Raw genomic sequence first — 16617 nt, 5'->3', positions numbered from 1 at the left:
TGAGATGTATAGTTAATTATCAGGGAAGTCAAACAGGACTGTTAGTACCCTGGATCCTAAGAGCTCCAAATCCTGCCATTTAAATTCTCAGCTTCAATATTATCATTTTTTTTTTTTTTAGCACAATGGCCAGTACCTTACAGGGGATTGATAATCTGTTCTGTTGGTCGACTGGTCAGTCTCACGGTGAATGCTACAGGGAGAGCTGCTTGCAACCCCAGAATAACACTATCTTCTCTTCCCTCCACGGCCATGCTCAGGTGCAGACCCACCTGGAAAACCCCACCAAGTACCACATACAGCAAGCCCAGAGGCACCAGGTAAAGCAGTACCTTTCTACCACTTTAGCAAATAAACATGCCAGCCAAGTCCTGAGCTCACCATGTCCAAACCAGCCTGGCGACCATGCCATGCCACCAGTGCCGGGGAGCAGCGCACCCAACAGCCCCATGGCTATGCTCACTCTTAACTCCAACTGTGACAAAGAGGTAATTCACGTCTCCTCTTCTCCTCTGTTTCCTACACTCCATAACTGTCTGTGGGATGTTCCTCTCACCCTTAGTGATGGACTGTCTTTTGCCCACCTGGTCATGTCACTGGCTTCTGTCCTAGATCTACTGGTGTGGCCTTTTACATTTCAGCCCCCAGCCATGCATACTAATTACTGGGTTTATTGCACATGACAGGAGACTAGATGTGCCCTAAGAACGTAGAGGAGAGGATGCTTCCATAGCTCCCATCTCCTTCCTTAGATGAGTGTTCTTTTTCCAGTGAACATGCAGACAGGAGAAGGGGAATGTGGAATGGGAAAAGCAAAAACAGAAAAGGTGTGCGGCAGGAGCTCTGCTTGCTGTGAATGTTTGGGATATTACTTTTATGTTTCACGGAGTTGGAGAAAGAAAACCATGGACCATGTATGGGTAGATTTGAATGGCATGGCACATGGGGCTTTTAAAGGAAGATCGGGGCTTATTACAATATCTGATCAGTCTTATAATAAACGGATGCCTGGTGAGTCTGCTTTGGTAGAGGCTGGGTTAGAGACATGACTCCAACCCTTGAGCTTAGTTTTGTGTCAAAATTTGGAGTATAAAATTGGGGGGGGGGCACTGCTGTGATTCGGTGCCTGTTATTTCCAAATTATGAACTCGAGTCTCATTTTAGTAGAGTCCTAATGTATGGAAGTGTTAATGTGAGCTCACAAGTGACTGTCACACAACTTTTGGGTTATTTCAGTCACTAGAGGGACTGTCTTTTCCCCTCTGCCCAGATGGAGCACTTCTTATCCACTCATATCTGTCATACGCCTTCACCCGTGTTCCCCATTATTGTGATCCTTGGTTAGCATCGACTTGAGAGCTCCACCCTTTGCATTGCTAAGCCACTAACGTCCTGTGAATGTGCTGTTGAAAGGCATTTGCAAATCCACATCATGGACTGTCTCTGCTTCTGTTTCTGCAGGCATTTTATAAGTTTGAGGAGCAGAGCAGGGCAGAGAGTGAGTGCCCAGGTATGAACACGCACTCTCGAGCGTCGTGCATGCAGGTACTGAACGACCCGGCAGGCTGAGGACCTAACACATGACAATGAGTGACAATCTATGTTTGAATGATCATAGCTCCTGATGACTTCAGGGCCTCCTTTTTTTTTTTTTTTTGGTTTTGGTAAAAAGATATATGAACAGACCCATTTTCCTCACAGTAACTCATGAATGACTAGGTAAGAACTGAGAAGATGAAATTGTGTGCCCCTTAAGTTTCCCACAGTCACAGGAGAGGGAGATGTGCATACATTGTCATAAAAATGCAGGATGGTTTAGTTAGTTTGCATAAATCACCAGCACATGCTGTCCTAGCATTGTACCAACCTTCTAAACCATATTCTTGAAGCCAAGCCTTGCCAGCACATTGTTTTATAAATGGAACCTCCTGCTTCAGTAAGTTAATAATAGCTCACATGTACTTTTTCAGGTATCTAAGATCATTATTTAAATTCTGTTTAGTGAATAAATGGCACCACTTATTTATGATTGATATGCTTATTCAGACATATGAGATATAGTATAAACAACTTTTTTTTCTTTTATATATATGCTAAATTGTATAATATTCTGATGATACATTAAGAACACTAATTCTGCTCTCCTAAAACTAAAGTCAATATTTATAAAGAAAAGTGGTTTATATGTTCCCAGCCTACCCATCAACTCAGTCCACAAGCCATCCATTGCAAATAAACAAAGCTGGCATGCCAGGGAATGGAAAGTAATGTGGAATATACTAGCTCTTTTCAGACCTGACCAGCAGTTACTCTTTAGAGAAATCCGTTGCTACGACCCAATCTTTAGATTAGATCTTTATTACATTCCAGTTCTCTGAGCAAATCTCATCCATCCCCAGTGAGATAATGTACATTATCGTCCCCATTCTGTAGATTGGCAGACTGAGACTTCGGAAGACTGGAAGAGGGTGACACTAGATTTGAACACAATCCTCATAATGCTGGAGCCTCACCTCTTTCATAGGAGGGGCACAGGAGGTCAGGAGTGCCCTGGGCATTCTTAGAGTTCACTGTGTGTCCACACAGCATTGTTCAGATCCAGGCTCAGACACAGCAGCCAGCCACCAAGCACACAGTGTTGACAAGGAAATGTTCCCACAAACACTGCTACTGCTGCAATGCACGTGTAATCACCGTTGTTTATGACGCTAACTGGTGTTTTGGTACTTCAGCAATAAAACTGATCTAGTGGCAATGTCAGCCCCACAACCGTAATGATAACCTCATCCTGGTGTGTTCCTCTGGGAGCACCAGGCTCACTGGCAGCTGTACAAAGAGGTGTTTTCCCTACAAGTGACTCTACAATCCAGCCAGTGGTGGCGCCCCCCCTCCCCCGGGGAATGCAAGGGCTGTGAACCGGCTATATGTCCTTCTACTACAAGGCTGTGGGGAAGGAAAAGGGAGGTGGTGGCTTTTGTGCAAGCGGGGTTTTCTGGCTCATCTTTCCTGTGTAAAGAGAGGCAGTTCAACAGATTCACAACCCAGCTCTGCTCATAGCGGCTTTAAGCTGCTTCTCATCACTGCACCTGAGCAGGGGCTACCCTGCTAGTACCCCTGCCCCCAAGGTGATAATGCACCAGAAGGAAAGAGCCAGCTGAGCCATTGATGCCTACTCGTGGCTGAAGTGAAGTTTCATCGCCCTCTCCTGTTAGTGGGTTTCAGTAATGTCTTGATTTTTACTTGGGGAAGAGAACAATTAGTTCTTAGACTCTGCTGCTTTAGGTAAGAAAGGACCAAGAAAGTCCTTTGGGAGTGGCCTAACACCCGTTTCTCATTGTGGTTCTTTGTATCTACAGATGGATGATGTAATTGATGACATCATCAGCCTGGAATCAAGTTATAATGAAGAAATTTTGGGCTTGATGGATCCAGCCTTGCAAATGGCAAATACGGTACTTTTAATTTTGTTTTCCAAGAAAATTGTGAGGTCATTCCCTGTTCATTCCCTTCTCCCCGCCCCCTCCCACCCCCAGAGCTCAGTTTATTCACAAGGATTCTTGGAGAAGTTTATTAGTAATTAAATGGGAAAGAAGTTAAGTACTTTTGACATCAGAAATTAAAAAGCTTGCTCGAGTTTATGAGGAGCACTGTGATTAAGCTCTGTGGGCAGGAGTGCAACCTCATCTTGTGTTTTTTGTTCTGTATTTTTCTACCTCAGTGCTGGGAATTGAACTCAGGGCCTCACACATGCAATGCCAATAATCTGGGAATAATTCATATTCTTAGGTGCTTCTCTCTCTCTCTCTCTCTCTCTCTCTCCCTCTCTCCTCCCACCCCTCTCCCTCCTGGTCCCCCTCCCCCCTCCCTCTCTCCTCCCTCTGTGTGTGTGTATTTGCACAGGTATACAAATACACAGCTGTATATGCAAAACTGTGCTTCTGTGTGTGGAAAGCAGATGTCCACCTTGACAAATGTCATTGCTCAGATGCTGTCTGTCTTAGAAATTCACCTCAGATAATGTACAAGTACATTATCACCATGGGGGATAGGGGTACTAGCAGGGTAGCCACTGTTGGGAGAGGATCTTTGTCCTGCACCCCCTCGGATCTGCCTGATGCTTCCCCTCAGTGCCAGGGCCACTCATTTCTACCAACAGGGCTGGGGACTGGACTCACTCGGGCTTTGTGCCTACAGTAACAAGCACTATAACAAGCTGAACTACTGCCCCAGGTCACTTTTGATAAACTAATACAACTTTTGATGACATTTGAAGTCTGTTAAACATTTCGCTTTTGATAAAATAATCCAACTCTTTAGCCAAGCGAATCCTTGTTAACTGTGCTGCCCGCAGCTGTGTCTGACCTAAAAGCCTGGCAGGACAGCTGGGGTTCCCTGTTCCCAGGCAGGGGGTGGGGGATGCTGACATCCCATCCCTCCGCAGAGCCCCTTCTGCTCAGTTGTTCATGAGCTGGGTCCTGTAAGGTGTCATATTCTCCAATAACTACTGTTCGAGAGTTATAAAGGAGAAGGCATGAGGGGGTAGTTACTAAGGGAGTATGGAGTCACATCTCTAAGGAGAAAGTGCCATTTCAAAGAGTGTATGAATATATGTAAGAGACTGTATGCTCAAAACAGTACCTTTTGAATTGTGTGATTTTTTTTAACAGAGTAAACACTGCTTCAAAACACAACCAAACCCTCAGCCAGGAACAAGGTGGTCCCTATTTACTTACCTACACAAAAATTTCAGTTAACTCAGTTATTTTTAAAAGATGTACTAATTTCTTCTTGATTATGTCCAACTGTTTTTGAATTTCTCTGGTGTCCCCAAAAATCTCAAGTCTGCCCCTGAGAGAGCCAGCGTTTCTTTCCAACCCAGCTAAACTCAGTTTGTGTTACTTTTGTGTGGTATGCATGGTTGTGTCCTGGTATAGCTGCAGGTAGCTTGTGTGAGCACTTGGAGACCAAAGGCTGCTCTTGGGTATCACCGTCAGTTTCTCACGGCTTCATTTGCTGAGGCAAGGGCTCTCACTAAGCCCAGAGCTCAATGATTTGGTTGGATTTGCTAGACAGCTTGCCTCTCTGTCAGCCTCCTGAACAACCCTGGGATTTCAGGCCCAGATTGCTACTCACACGGGGCATTTTATGTGGGTGTTGGGAACTCTGATATTCATGCTTAGGTGGCAGGGTTTTATCCACCCTACCATCTCTCCAGCCCCACACTGTGATTGTTTTTAGAGAACCAAGTGATCTGAGGGTCTGATCAAGGTGCCTGTGCCAAACTCTCCCTATGTGCCTTGCTCCTGTGAAACCCTCAGCTTTCATGGTCTTATACTTTGTCAGTAGCCAGAATCTTGGGATAAACATGGATAAGACAACTGCGTGAAATTCCACTAGGGAATTTAAAATTAGACCCAAAGACGGGCATATTTGAAGTGTGAGCTAGCAACAGCACAGAATCTCAAAGGGATTTTGCTGAGGAAGTAGGTTGATAGATTCATACCTGGGCACACTCAAAAGGACTGTGAAATGATGTGCGCATATTATCATTGATTTTAAAGGCATTTTTTGATGATGGGGAACTTCGAAGTCACTAGTCCCAAACCAATGCTCTGTCCACCAACTTTCTCTTGCATAGTGTTCAAATTCATACAAAATATCAGATAGCCTGCTTTTTGGACATCTCAGATAAAGGACATACACCAGCTCTTGAAGGAAGCAGTGAGGCAGAATGTTAGGACTTGGAGTCAGAACCATTCCTGGGTTCAAATCCATTGTGTGCCATGTAGGCATGCATGCTCTAATAGAGGCCTGTGTTTCCACATCTGAGAAGAAGAAAAGCTACTAATTATTTCTAACTCATTTATCTTCTTATCTAACAAAGAGTAAATAGCATTTAGCTTTGAAAATAGAAGCTGCATTCAACCTTACTGTCTAAATTATTCCTTGTAATTTGTCCGTTGCAAGATCAAATACTTTTAGCAGTGTGGGCTTATTCAGCTGATATTCATTAAGGCTCAACAATGTGCCAAACTCTCTGTTAGAAAAACGTTGCTTTATAACCATGGTGCCTCTCACAGCGATTTGCACGTTAGCACCATCAGTCCCAGCTTGCTTCTAGCTGAGCTGTGCTTGCCAATCCCTCTAAGGACAATTGACCTGGCTCTACCTGCTTCTATAGAATAGAATATGCACAGTGTCTTCTCCATCTACACTGGCTCTAAAGTCCAGTTCCTGCATCAGCTGATCAGCCCTAAGAACCTTTCCCCAAACTTGACAGCATCTGCCTACATCTATCTAGGGGACTGGGGTCATAGCTCAATGGTAGAGCATTTGCCTAGGATGTATTAGGCCCTAGGTTCAATTCTGAGGTCCACAATAGATGCTTCCTGAGCAAGGGAAAGGAGCTGGTAAGGAAACTTTCTGTTCTTGAACTCACAACCTGGACAGGAACAACCATACTACCCAGTTAGCCGAACTGCACAGTGGAGTAACAGTGTGGCCATTTCAAGGGGATTCCCACAAAGCAATCTTCCTCAGGAGTGGCCAACTCATCCCCAGCAGGGATAGTATCCTGGAGCTGCCCTCAGAAGTCACTGGCTATATTGTTGTATTCACTTTTCTTCCACGTCTCAGGCTGGATCAGGCAAAGTGTCACCTCAAGGGCTTCTTGTCCAGACATAATTGCTGATAGAAAGATGGTGCTATGTAGAGTTTAGAAGCAGACTCTAAATGTAGATGCTTCTAGTCTTATTTTGTTTGTGCCATGCTGAGTGTAAACCCCCAGACCTCATGCACTCGATTCAAGTGGTCCTACACTGAGCTATAACCCCAACCCTTATGCACACACTGTTGTGTGAGGCATTTGACCTCTCTGCCTCAGTTTTCTTGTCTGTAAAGTCTATCCAGTGCAGTTGACTTGATGGGAGAACTTGAAACTTTCATCCACAAGAAGTAGGCTGGCCCTAATAGGCTTCTGTCAAAGTGGGGACCGCCACCGGGTCTTGTTCATCTTGGGGTTCAGTTGTCTTAACAACTGACCAACTGCAACCTATTCCATTTTAATCATTCCTCACCCCCACAGAAAAGTTGAACTTGATTGTTAAATTTAGTTTAGGCATTTCCCCTTGCTTATTTGATTCTTTGAAACGCTTCTTTTCAAGTTAACTACTTCTTAAAAAGTGGAAAGGATGTAGGAAGGAAGCTCTCCTAAGGGAATGGAGGTCTAGAGGTAACTGGTCCAAGGGCACAAGGGCCCCCTTGTACTTTCCCAAACAAAGAATAAAAGTCCTGTTTACTTGTGTTAATGGCGCAGTTGATATTCAGACAGAGCGCTGAGAAAAACAGTAACATTTTACAGTGATCACTTACTTGGGAGATATTCATTTTGGTGGTGAGAGACACCAGTGTGCTCAGTTCTGAGTATGGCCGGAGCAAAGGCAGCAGCACACTCACCTTATCTTTACATGAGCTGACCAGACTGTGGCTCTCTGGGTCCACACCACCACCCCTCGCATATGGAAGTGAAATCTTGTCCAGAGGTATAAATGCTGTGCATTGAAAGTCCAGCAAAGATGAAGATCAGCCAAGTAAACATGTGTCTTTTCCTCTCTTAGTCCAGGGGTGCTATTCTGACCCTGTTTTAACTCAACTGTGAGTATAAGGGGATTTTTTTTAGCCTAGAAAGAGAACTACAAAATTTTGTTCTTTTCTTTTTTCCTCACCTCTTCCTTTCCCCACTCGATCCCCCATTTTCTTCCCTCCTCTCTTTCTTCCCTCCTCTCTTTCTTCCCTCTCTCCCTCTCCCCCTTTCTTCCTTCTCTTCTCACTCTTCGCTTGCCCCTTTTTGACGTACATTCTCCAATGACCTTGAGCCTTCCGTTCCTTCATCTTAACTGGTTTTGATTTGGGACTTTTGAGATAGGATCTACGGTAGTTCCCTGTTAGCCTTGAACTCCTGATCCTCCTGCTTTAGAGTCTTAAAGTCTGGATGGCAGCTATGTGCCACAATGCCTGCTTTTGAACTGCTTGTACCTACATGTGTCTCTCATTTATCCCTAACTCATGACTGTCATCACAGAAGTACACCTTCATGTCTAGTTTGCATGTGAGGACATAAGGCACACACAAGGTTCTGTTTTAGAGCCACTGCATTAATTTCGTAGCTCACTGTGTCCACATTTTAACTTGTATTCTTAGTTTATTGATGTTCAGGTGTAAGTCCCCCAACACTAAGGATTTGGACTTGGGAAATGTTTAGACTTCAGTTCCTAGTAGTTTTTATAAATTTCACCTCTCTGCCCCTTTACAGTGCTCTGTGCAAGCATGCTAGTGCCTCAAGTTCCCTTCACTTGAATAGGAACAAAACCAAACCCAGAGAGCAAAGTTGACCCTGAGGTGACCTGTTTCTCAATAGAACCTCTCAGCAATGACTGCTAATGATCAGGCAGCATTTATCTGAGTCTTAGCGGGAAGGCATTGAAATGTGTAATAAGAACATTTTAAATTAGCACAGTGCATATTCATTGGTGTGGTGTGTATGTGTGTGTGTGTGTGTGTGTGTGTGTGTGTGTGTGTAGCTTCCACTGTGTGCAATATGCTCAGGCCCTATCTCTTGAGCCAGGACTTGAGCTCATACCTATATGGAGGCCAGTGACCAACATCATAAGTTTCCCACCTATTTCCTTTTGAGACTAAGTCTCTCACCAAACTTTGACCTTGCCAATTAGGCAATACTTGCTCGGTGCTGGAAAGCTTCTCGGACTCTGTCCATCAACCAGCACTGAGGTATAAAAGATATGTGCCGAGTTTTTATGTGAGTGTTGGGAATCCTAACTCAGATGACAATATGGACATCAATACAGCGGTCCCAGGAATTGAACTCAGGTTGTCAGCCTTGGCAGATGTCTTACCTGCTCAGCCATTTAGCTAACCCCCAAAATCCAAAAAAGTTTTATTGTCAACCTCTTGCCTTAAGTAGAATTTGATAACCTAATTGCATGAGATAGGCCACAGTCCAAAACCTGGTGAGCTAGAAAAACTCTCTCTCTCTCTCTCTCTTTAATATATATATATATATATATATATATATATATATATATATATATATATATATATATATATATATATATATATATATATATCTATCTTTTGGCTACATGTATGTATAAGATGTAAATGAAACATAAATAAATTTCATGTTTGCATCTAGGTATTATCCCCATGATAAATATTTGTATAAACATTACAAAATGATAAGTCAGGCCAGCTCACCCTGTATATTGAATACCCCCTTACTTTATGCCTCTGGGTCACTCCATGTTTCTCAGATGCTTTCTGAAAGTAGGTGTCTAACACATGTTAGCACCTACGCAGGCAGAGGAGAGGCTAATCTGCAAAGTGTTGCATGTGGTTATCAAGGAAGTATTTGAAGTCATCTGGAATTGATGAAGGTCTGGGATGGAAGGAGTGATACATATCATATCCAGTGTGGAGAGAGATGTCCAGGGCTTAAGAAGAGGGACTCGTGACTATGTCCCCACCTGTCTGACTGGGACATCATTGTCAAGAAAAAATGAAAATGAATTTGCTACTTTAAAACATCCCAGGAGAACCTGAGGATACAGCGCCACTCTAAATAGTTAAGCCAGTAAGACTAAACATTTCTTTAATCCTGTCTTTAGTGCTTGTAAACTTTTTAGTAAAGTCTTTGAGCTCCCTCTTGTGGCTCTCTGGATAATTTCACCCTCAAGGAAGCCAGCTTTTTCTTTTGGCCTAAGGACGCCGCTTTTCGATAGGGAAGTATTTGCTGTTGCTTTTCTTATAAAAGAAAGAGAGAGCAGTAGGGAGAGGTGAAGAGTGGAGGGAGAGAAATGTCCTCTGATGGGAGCCACATGTGGACCTTGCCTACATGCTTGGAATGCGCTCATCAGACAGAAGTTGGTGCGGGCCACCCTTTTTACTCCATGTATAAACAGATCATATAATTCTGTGGGATTGCTCAGAATTTCCTGTTTTGCAGACAAAGTTCTTTCCATCAAACAGTGTTCTCTATAAAGCCCAGAATAGGGTAAGAGTTTTATTGAAACAACTTTGCAGTCTGTCAACAGCTCGTTACTTTTCTTGTCTGTGTCTAGTTACCTGTCTCTGGAAACTTGATCGACCTGTACAGCAACCAGGGCCTGCCTCCCCCGGGCCTCACCATCAGCAACTCTTGTCCAGCCAACCTTCCCAACATAAAAAGGGAACTCACAGGTGCGTACCCAGCGCATGTGCTTCTTTCTCTGATACTCTGCTCTCTTCCCCATCAGGCAGCATTACCAATGTAACAGCAATGTTTCCTGTGCATCTAGTGGATGGACTTCCAGTATCTGTGGCTCCTGAGACTGTTCAGTAATTTAATATGCAGCATTAAGACGTTAAATTGCCTTTGTTCATGCCCTTTGGATCCGGGATTATAGGCAGTGCTCTCCCCTGTAAAGTGCCTCTCCCTACCCTCTTGCTGGCCAAACCCCTAGAGATTTGAGGTCGGGGGATCCTGCTTTAAATTTTCCATTTGGGTCCACATTTGGGATCAAGTAAGAATTTATTTCTTGCATATTCCCATGCCTTCTTCTCTTTTTACTGTATCATGGGTGAGAGATTTATTATAGAAGGAGAAATAAATCATAAAATGGAGCCATCAGAATATTTGCTCTTGAGGCAAGTGTGAAATTACCTATTTGCCACTTTGTTTGGTGCTTTAGGGAAAGCGTTTGACCAATAAAACATGACAAAGACTGTATTGGAATCAGCATTCTACCATGTGAATTTTATGGTCCTTGCCCCAAATCCCCTTTTATTATTTAGTTCGTGCCTATTGCAGAATTGGGGACAGGGTGAGAATATGGGGTATGGATTTATAAAAAATTGCTGTTTTATCCAAAGCATTACTACAAAAACCATTTCATAACATTTCAACATAGAAAAAACAGTTTTTCCAGAAAGTATTAATTGGGGACTAAAAGGTAAGCAAAAACTATCAAGAGCAAAACCATAAAACCCATTAAGGAATAATGGATAGAAAAACCTTCTTATCCTTCTATATGAGAAAGCCAGAGAGAGTATAATCTGGATTGACCTTCTGAATTTGGGAGATTCTAATTTTAATTCTACCTGTCTGCATACACATACATCATGATGCATTCTGGGAAATAGGTCACATGATGACTTTGCTGTGTTATGAACTTTACAATGTGACTTTACATAGACCAAGAAGGCATACGATCATTAAATGATGTAATCTTAATTATATCTATTAATTTACATTTTGTGTGAAGTCTCTCTTTGACTATTTCAATGCAGTGTGACATGGGTGTTTACATTTATTATATATAATAAATTATAGATCTTAGAAAAGAAACTAACATGGTTCAGTAAGTCTCAAAATCAATAAGCACCACAATTTTTTTAATGCTTTTATTTGTCCCTCACATGACAAAAAAAAAAATCTCTTGACACTAAAATATAATACGACTTTTGAGATGGAATTGCCACCAAATATATCTAGACCCTTCCTGACTTTTGTTTCCATAGACAGACAAGGAGTGAATACACAGTGACTCCTAAGAATCGTGACATGATCCTGTTCTAATAGATTCCGACAGAACCTGACTCCACGTTCTGAAAACCAAACAACAAAATCATTCTCATGAGTTAGTCAAAGACCATGAAAACAGATTCCCAGCGAGTTTCCCTGTCACCGCATCAAAAAGACATAAAATACTTCAAGGTTATTTGTCCTGAAGATAAAGGGCTGAAAAGAGGGGTTCAGTGTTTTAAGAACACCCACATGGTGGCTCTCAACCATCTATAACTCGAGTCCCAGGGATCTCATGCCCTCTTCTGGCCTCCTTGGGCATTTCACACACATGGTGCATGGACACACAGCACATAAAATTAAAATAAGTAAATCTTCAAATTGATGTGACATCAAATTGTTTCTATTTTATTCTTCTTAATACTAGCGTGTGGACTTGGTATACTGTGGCTTGTCATCTGCTTTGTAGAAACTGAGCTTTGCAGAGATCTGACATATGACACAGTAAAAGAAGCACAAGTCTGTAGAAGGCATAATTTGAAAAGTAATATTTTCATTAGATTCCAGTGAGTTAAGTTTCAAATGTTCAGAAGAGATGCTTTGTGATTTACATTATGTCCCTCCAAGGTCCAGTTTCTAATGACTACATTCACGTGCACAGCGTGTATTTTCCCCACAGAGTCTGAAGCAAGAGCATTGGCTAAAGAGAGGCAGAAAAAGGACAATCACAACTTGAGTAAGTTTCCTTACTTTATATCCATGGCATTTAGGCATTAAAGTCAGTGTTCTTCATGTTCCAGAAATTTCACAGGAAAGTTAATTTCTCTAGTTTTTAAAGGTGCATTGAGAGTATTCTAGATGCATTTTTATTTCAGATCAAACTCTCTCTCATATATGTGTATGTGTGTGTATGTATATGTTTCCAAGAAATAATATACATGTACACTTGCATGTATTATTCTCTCTGTACATATATGTACACAGAGATACAGAGAGAGACAGAGGCACAAAGTTTTCTGTGTTTGAAGACCTATTTTTTTTTTTTTTTTTTTTTTTTGTGGTAGTAGGAGTGTGTATGGAGGGGTGTATCTTGATCCCCAACTACCCAATGATAAGTACTATACATTGGAGCTTGCTAGAAAAGGGGGATTTGGAGACCACATTTTCCAATGAGATTTCAAGGTTAAAAAAAAAAACGAAGACAAAAGAAAAGGAGAGAAACACAGAGAAGGTTGTCATGGGTGAAGTAGCCCCCAAATTTATGATGTTTGTCTGTTATTCTAAAGCATTGTGTGACATTAGAATGTTTTTACGTGTGGGGTTTACTCTTCACATAACCTTGAAGCTTTTGCCTGGGAAAACTGTATGTTTAAGATACACGTGGAAGAGAGACAACACAGTGAAAGTAAAGACTGGGTTCAGAGAGAGGGGGTAGCATGGGCATCCTCCTCTTACATGGTTTCTTCTTTCCCCACTTTCTAAATATGTTCAGTATCTCACAGAAAGGAGGAGAAAGATGTGATTCTGCATTGCACTGTAAGAGAGCAGATGTCTCTTTAAGCAGAGATCTCCTCAAGCGTCCAGTTGATGCCTGGCTGAGAAGTGTACACCAGTATTTGTCTACACTGTTCCTTACATTGAATTTTGAGAAGGAGAGCCCTGTGTAGAAACCTTGCTCTGGCTTTAAGAGAGAGGAAAAGAGCGCCACTCTGTCCTAATCGCCAGATGCAGTCATTGCTAGTTCTCAGTCAGGTGTTGTTTTCCCAACCACTCCTAGGAAGCTAGGTGCACAGAGAGTGAAAAGTGTTGCCTTGTGTGCTTTAGTGCCTCGTGCACAGTGTCCACATTCGACCGCCACTTGCCTTTTATTTATCGAGCTTTACTTGAGCAGTATGTGCTGAGCACTTGATGTTAATTTCTCAAATACTGCCACAGCTTTTATTCTCCGTTGTAACTCAGTTCGCAGCCATTTTGCCACAGTGGTTTTGTACCATTGCCAGTTTTCTCAAACCCATTGTCCTGGGAACATTGTATTGACCTCTCTGTGCAGCGTACTGAGAAGTGCTGGTGAGGGCTGCAAGCCCCAGGTACCTACTCATGTGAGCACCCTCCACCCTCCCTTCCCATGTAAGCTTTCCTCATTTTTGAACTAAAGATCTGAACTTGCAGCCTAAACTTTTCCCCCAGGTTCCAAATCATTTTACTTAAAGATAGTCTTTCTCTTAAACCTCCCCAGAAATAAAATAATGATGTAGAATCAAAGCGTCCCCTAATTGAGACATCCGAAATGAAGTTGGATCTGTCAACCACGGTCCCTGTGCTCAGCTCCCCAGCAGAGCTCTCATTCAAGGTCGTCAGTAAATAGCAGATGGGCTCAGCTCTCAGTTGGAGAGCTGTGAATACAGTCTTCAAGTCTAATTCCTGGGACATAATGCTTAGGGTCCTGTTGACCTTGACTCAGCCCTCCCTTTTAGGATTCAGCTTGTGAACATACTTGCTGAAATGTGCAAGTGAATGCCTTAATGTATTTAGTTAGTCTCTCAGCCATTACAAGTTATAGGGTTCCAGTTTGATACAAGGAACTTTTCTATAAGAGCAACTTGGGCAAATAGGTTGTCTACTGGTAGGCATGTTCAAGTCAGATGTCACATTCTAATTATGAGAGGAACAAGAAGGATAGATATCACACCCCATTATGAAGGGAAACACACCAGAGGGATATACCTGTATGGATATGTGAGTCCGCTGGCCAAGATATAGAAACCAGCTTGTCTGTGATAGTTGCCCCAGGCATGTGGATGCTGGTAATTGACCTTTAGCTTCATACACTTTAGGGTAGTTTTTTTTTAAGCTTTATTACTTAAAATAAAGTCATATTACTTTTAAAATAAATGTTTGAAGAGGCAAATCCTACCCAAAGAGTAGCTGTGGCATCTGTAAATGTTGACAGCAAGAGGACCCTGAGGCGTGCAGGCAAGTGAGAAAAGGCAGGTGTGGGATGTTTTAGCAACGAGACTCTTGTCACACTTACCGTGCCAGGTTGTGTGGTTTCCTGGGAGGCAATGGTAAAAATGATAGGTGAGTTACAAGTGTTCAGAGTTCTGTGAGGAGGAGTAGAGCCCAGTGAACACTATCATTATAGGTATGGGGGTCAGGTTACCTATAGGATGACCTGGGACCTCATATAGGTAAACTTGAGTTTTGGGGGGTCTGGAGGAAGGGTGTGTTAGGCAGAGGGGATAGCCGAGGTCATGGCCAATTCATATCTACCCTGGATGTGAGACTAAGTGTCAGTGAGGACAAAGCAGAAGAGTGCATGTCCCTTGCCAGAGAAGATGTTGTCACTCTGGAAGGGGACTTAAGGGTAAGACAGGCAGGGCAGGGCCTCCAGGTCCTTGTAGGGACACCTCTAGGACTTGACTTTCCCTTGGATAAAATGGGAAGTGGTGGGGGCAGGGTAAAGGTTGACATGACCTCAGCTGGGACTTAGTGAGAGTCCCTCCCTCTGGATAAATGGTAGAGGATGTAGTAGTGGTCTTGTGGGACCCAGAGGTGCCAGAGAAGGGGCTGAGGCAAGACAAGGGATGGCATCCCACTGCAGGACACAGCATTGCTAGAGCAGGGAGTCAGGAAATATTTTAATGACAGACAGTATTAGAGGACAGATGAAGAATATAGGAGGAAGAATGGTGTGGAGCCCATTTCAGAGTTCTGGCCTAGACTCTTGAATGGATGTCAATACTAATGAGGTAAGTCACCATTTAGCCTGAGGTATGGCAAAGCTGAGCTGAAAATTGTGAGATCTAATATCTAAAATTCCCTTCATCAGCACCATTGACTCTTATGTAGTATTTTTGAGTATGTTTCTTATATTTCTAGAGCTCTAATAATAAGAATTAGCATTATATGTGTGTGTGCATAAATAATATAAATGAATATATTTATATTTAATCATTGGAATAATCTCTCAGCTAAAATAACAGTAATTGATATTGGGAAAATTATGATTAACATTAGTTATCTACACATGCAAAATATTAGAGGGCAGATATAAATAAAATATTAGGGCACTTAAAGTAAGCCATTTTATTAGATGTTAACTTATTTGAGATTTGTTTGTTAAATTAGGTAAATTGAAAACGTTTACTATATTATTAAGTCATCATCCCCTGAGAGTGACAGTCCTGGTAGATACAGACTGTAGGATGTGGTTGCCTGCAGGATACAGGATATAGATGTATGTTGTAAGCATGGTAGCTAATTGCCATGCAATGCTTAGAGTGTCTGACTGTGGTTAGTTCAGACTGGGTTGTGCTGACCTGCGAGCAGGGCTGGTGAAACACTTGTCTAGCATGTGCAATGCCCTGGGATTGATCCTTAGCATCACACACACAAAATGTGCTGAAGTGTAAAACAGTTTGATTTTGAAAGCTTAGTGTGAAGAAAAGAATGTGCACCTTCTAATTTAATTTTTTATATTCATTAACTGTTAAAATGATAATGGCTTATAGAAAATGGATTTAATGGAATATTAAAGTTAATTTAATATCTTCCCTTTTACTAGTTTAACATGGCCACTAAGAAATCTAAAATTACATATGTAACTTGTATATTTATTTTTGTCAGTTCTGGGCTAGAAGAGGAGTTTTAAATATATCTCATGAGCAAAACCAAATGTTTTATTATTTTAAGTAATAAAGGAAAATCCAAACAAGAGTGATATCTTGTGACTAGAAAAGTCGTGTAAAATTTAAATTTCAGTATCAAAAGTAATTCTGCAGCTGTGCATGAGCAACTGTGTACTGCTCAAGTTTTGTTAAATTGTTGTTACTATTTTTTAATTGTGTTATTACAGATCTGTGCACATTTCATGAGCACAGATTTGTTTTCTCTTTAGTTAAACAAGTGCAATACAGAAGAGTCCAGTTTTGATGTGTATCAGAGGATTCTGCCCTGATTTCAGGGCTGTAACAGAATTAAGTGGGGGAACTGCATACCTAAGAGCTTTATAAATGAGGGTGCTCCAAAGGCAACTCATC

At 42.0% G+C, this 16617-nt stretch overlaps 1 protein-coding gene across 9 annotated transcripts in view; it reads left to right on the top strand.

Annotated features, from left to right (window-relative positions):
• Positions 1-16617, top strand: part of MITF (melanocyte inducing transcription factor) — a 200823-nt gene that overhangs the window by 173428 nt on the left and 10778 nt on the right. For 3 of the 9 annotated variants that reach the window (XM_080913640.1, XM_080913639.1, XM_080913643.1), the window contains 5 exons: positions 261-488; positions 1462-1545; positions 3357-3452; positions 10137-10254; positions 12240-12314. In XM_080913640.1, coding sequence (XP_080769766.1) covers positions 261-488; positions 1462-1545; positions 3357-3452; positions 10137-10254; positions 12240-12314 — 601 coding nt within the window. Of the gene's footprint in view, positions 1-260; positions 489-1461; positions 1546-3356; positions 3453-10136; positions 10255-12239; positions 12315-16617 lie in introns of those variants that run through there. The other 6 variants (XM_080913646.1, XM_080913645.1, XM_080913642.1 and 3 more) reach the window with 4 other exon arrangements.

Source organism: Micromys minutus (assembly GCF_963924665.1).
Source record: "Micromys minutus genome assembly, chromosome: 3".
Taxonomy (NCBI): Eukaryota; Metazoa; Chordata; class Mammalia; order Rodentia; family Muridae; genus Micromys; species Micromys minutus.
Note: the sequence above shows the minus strand (reverse complement) of the source record. Positions and strands in the feature narration are given on the sequence as shown.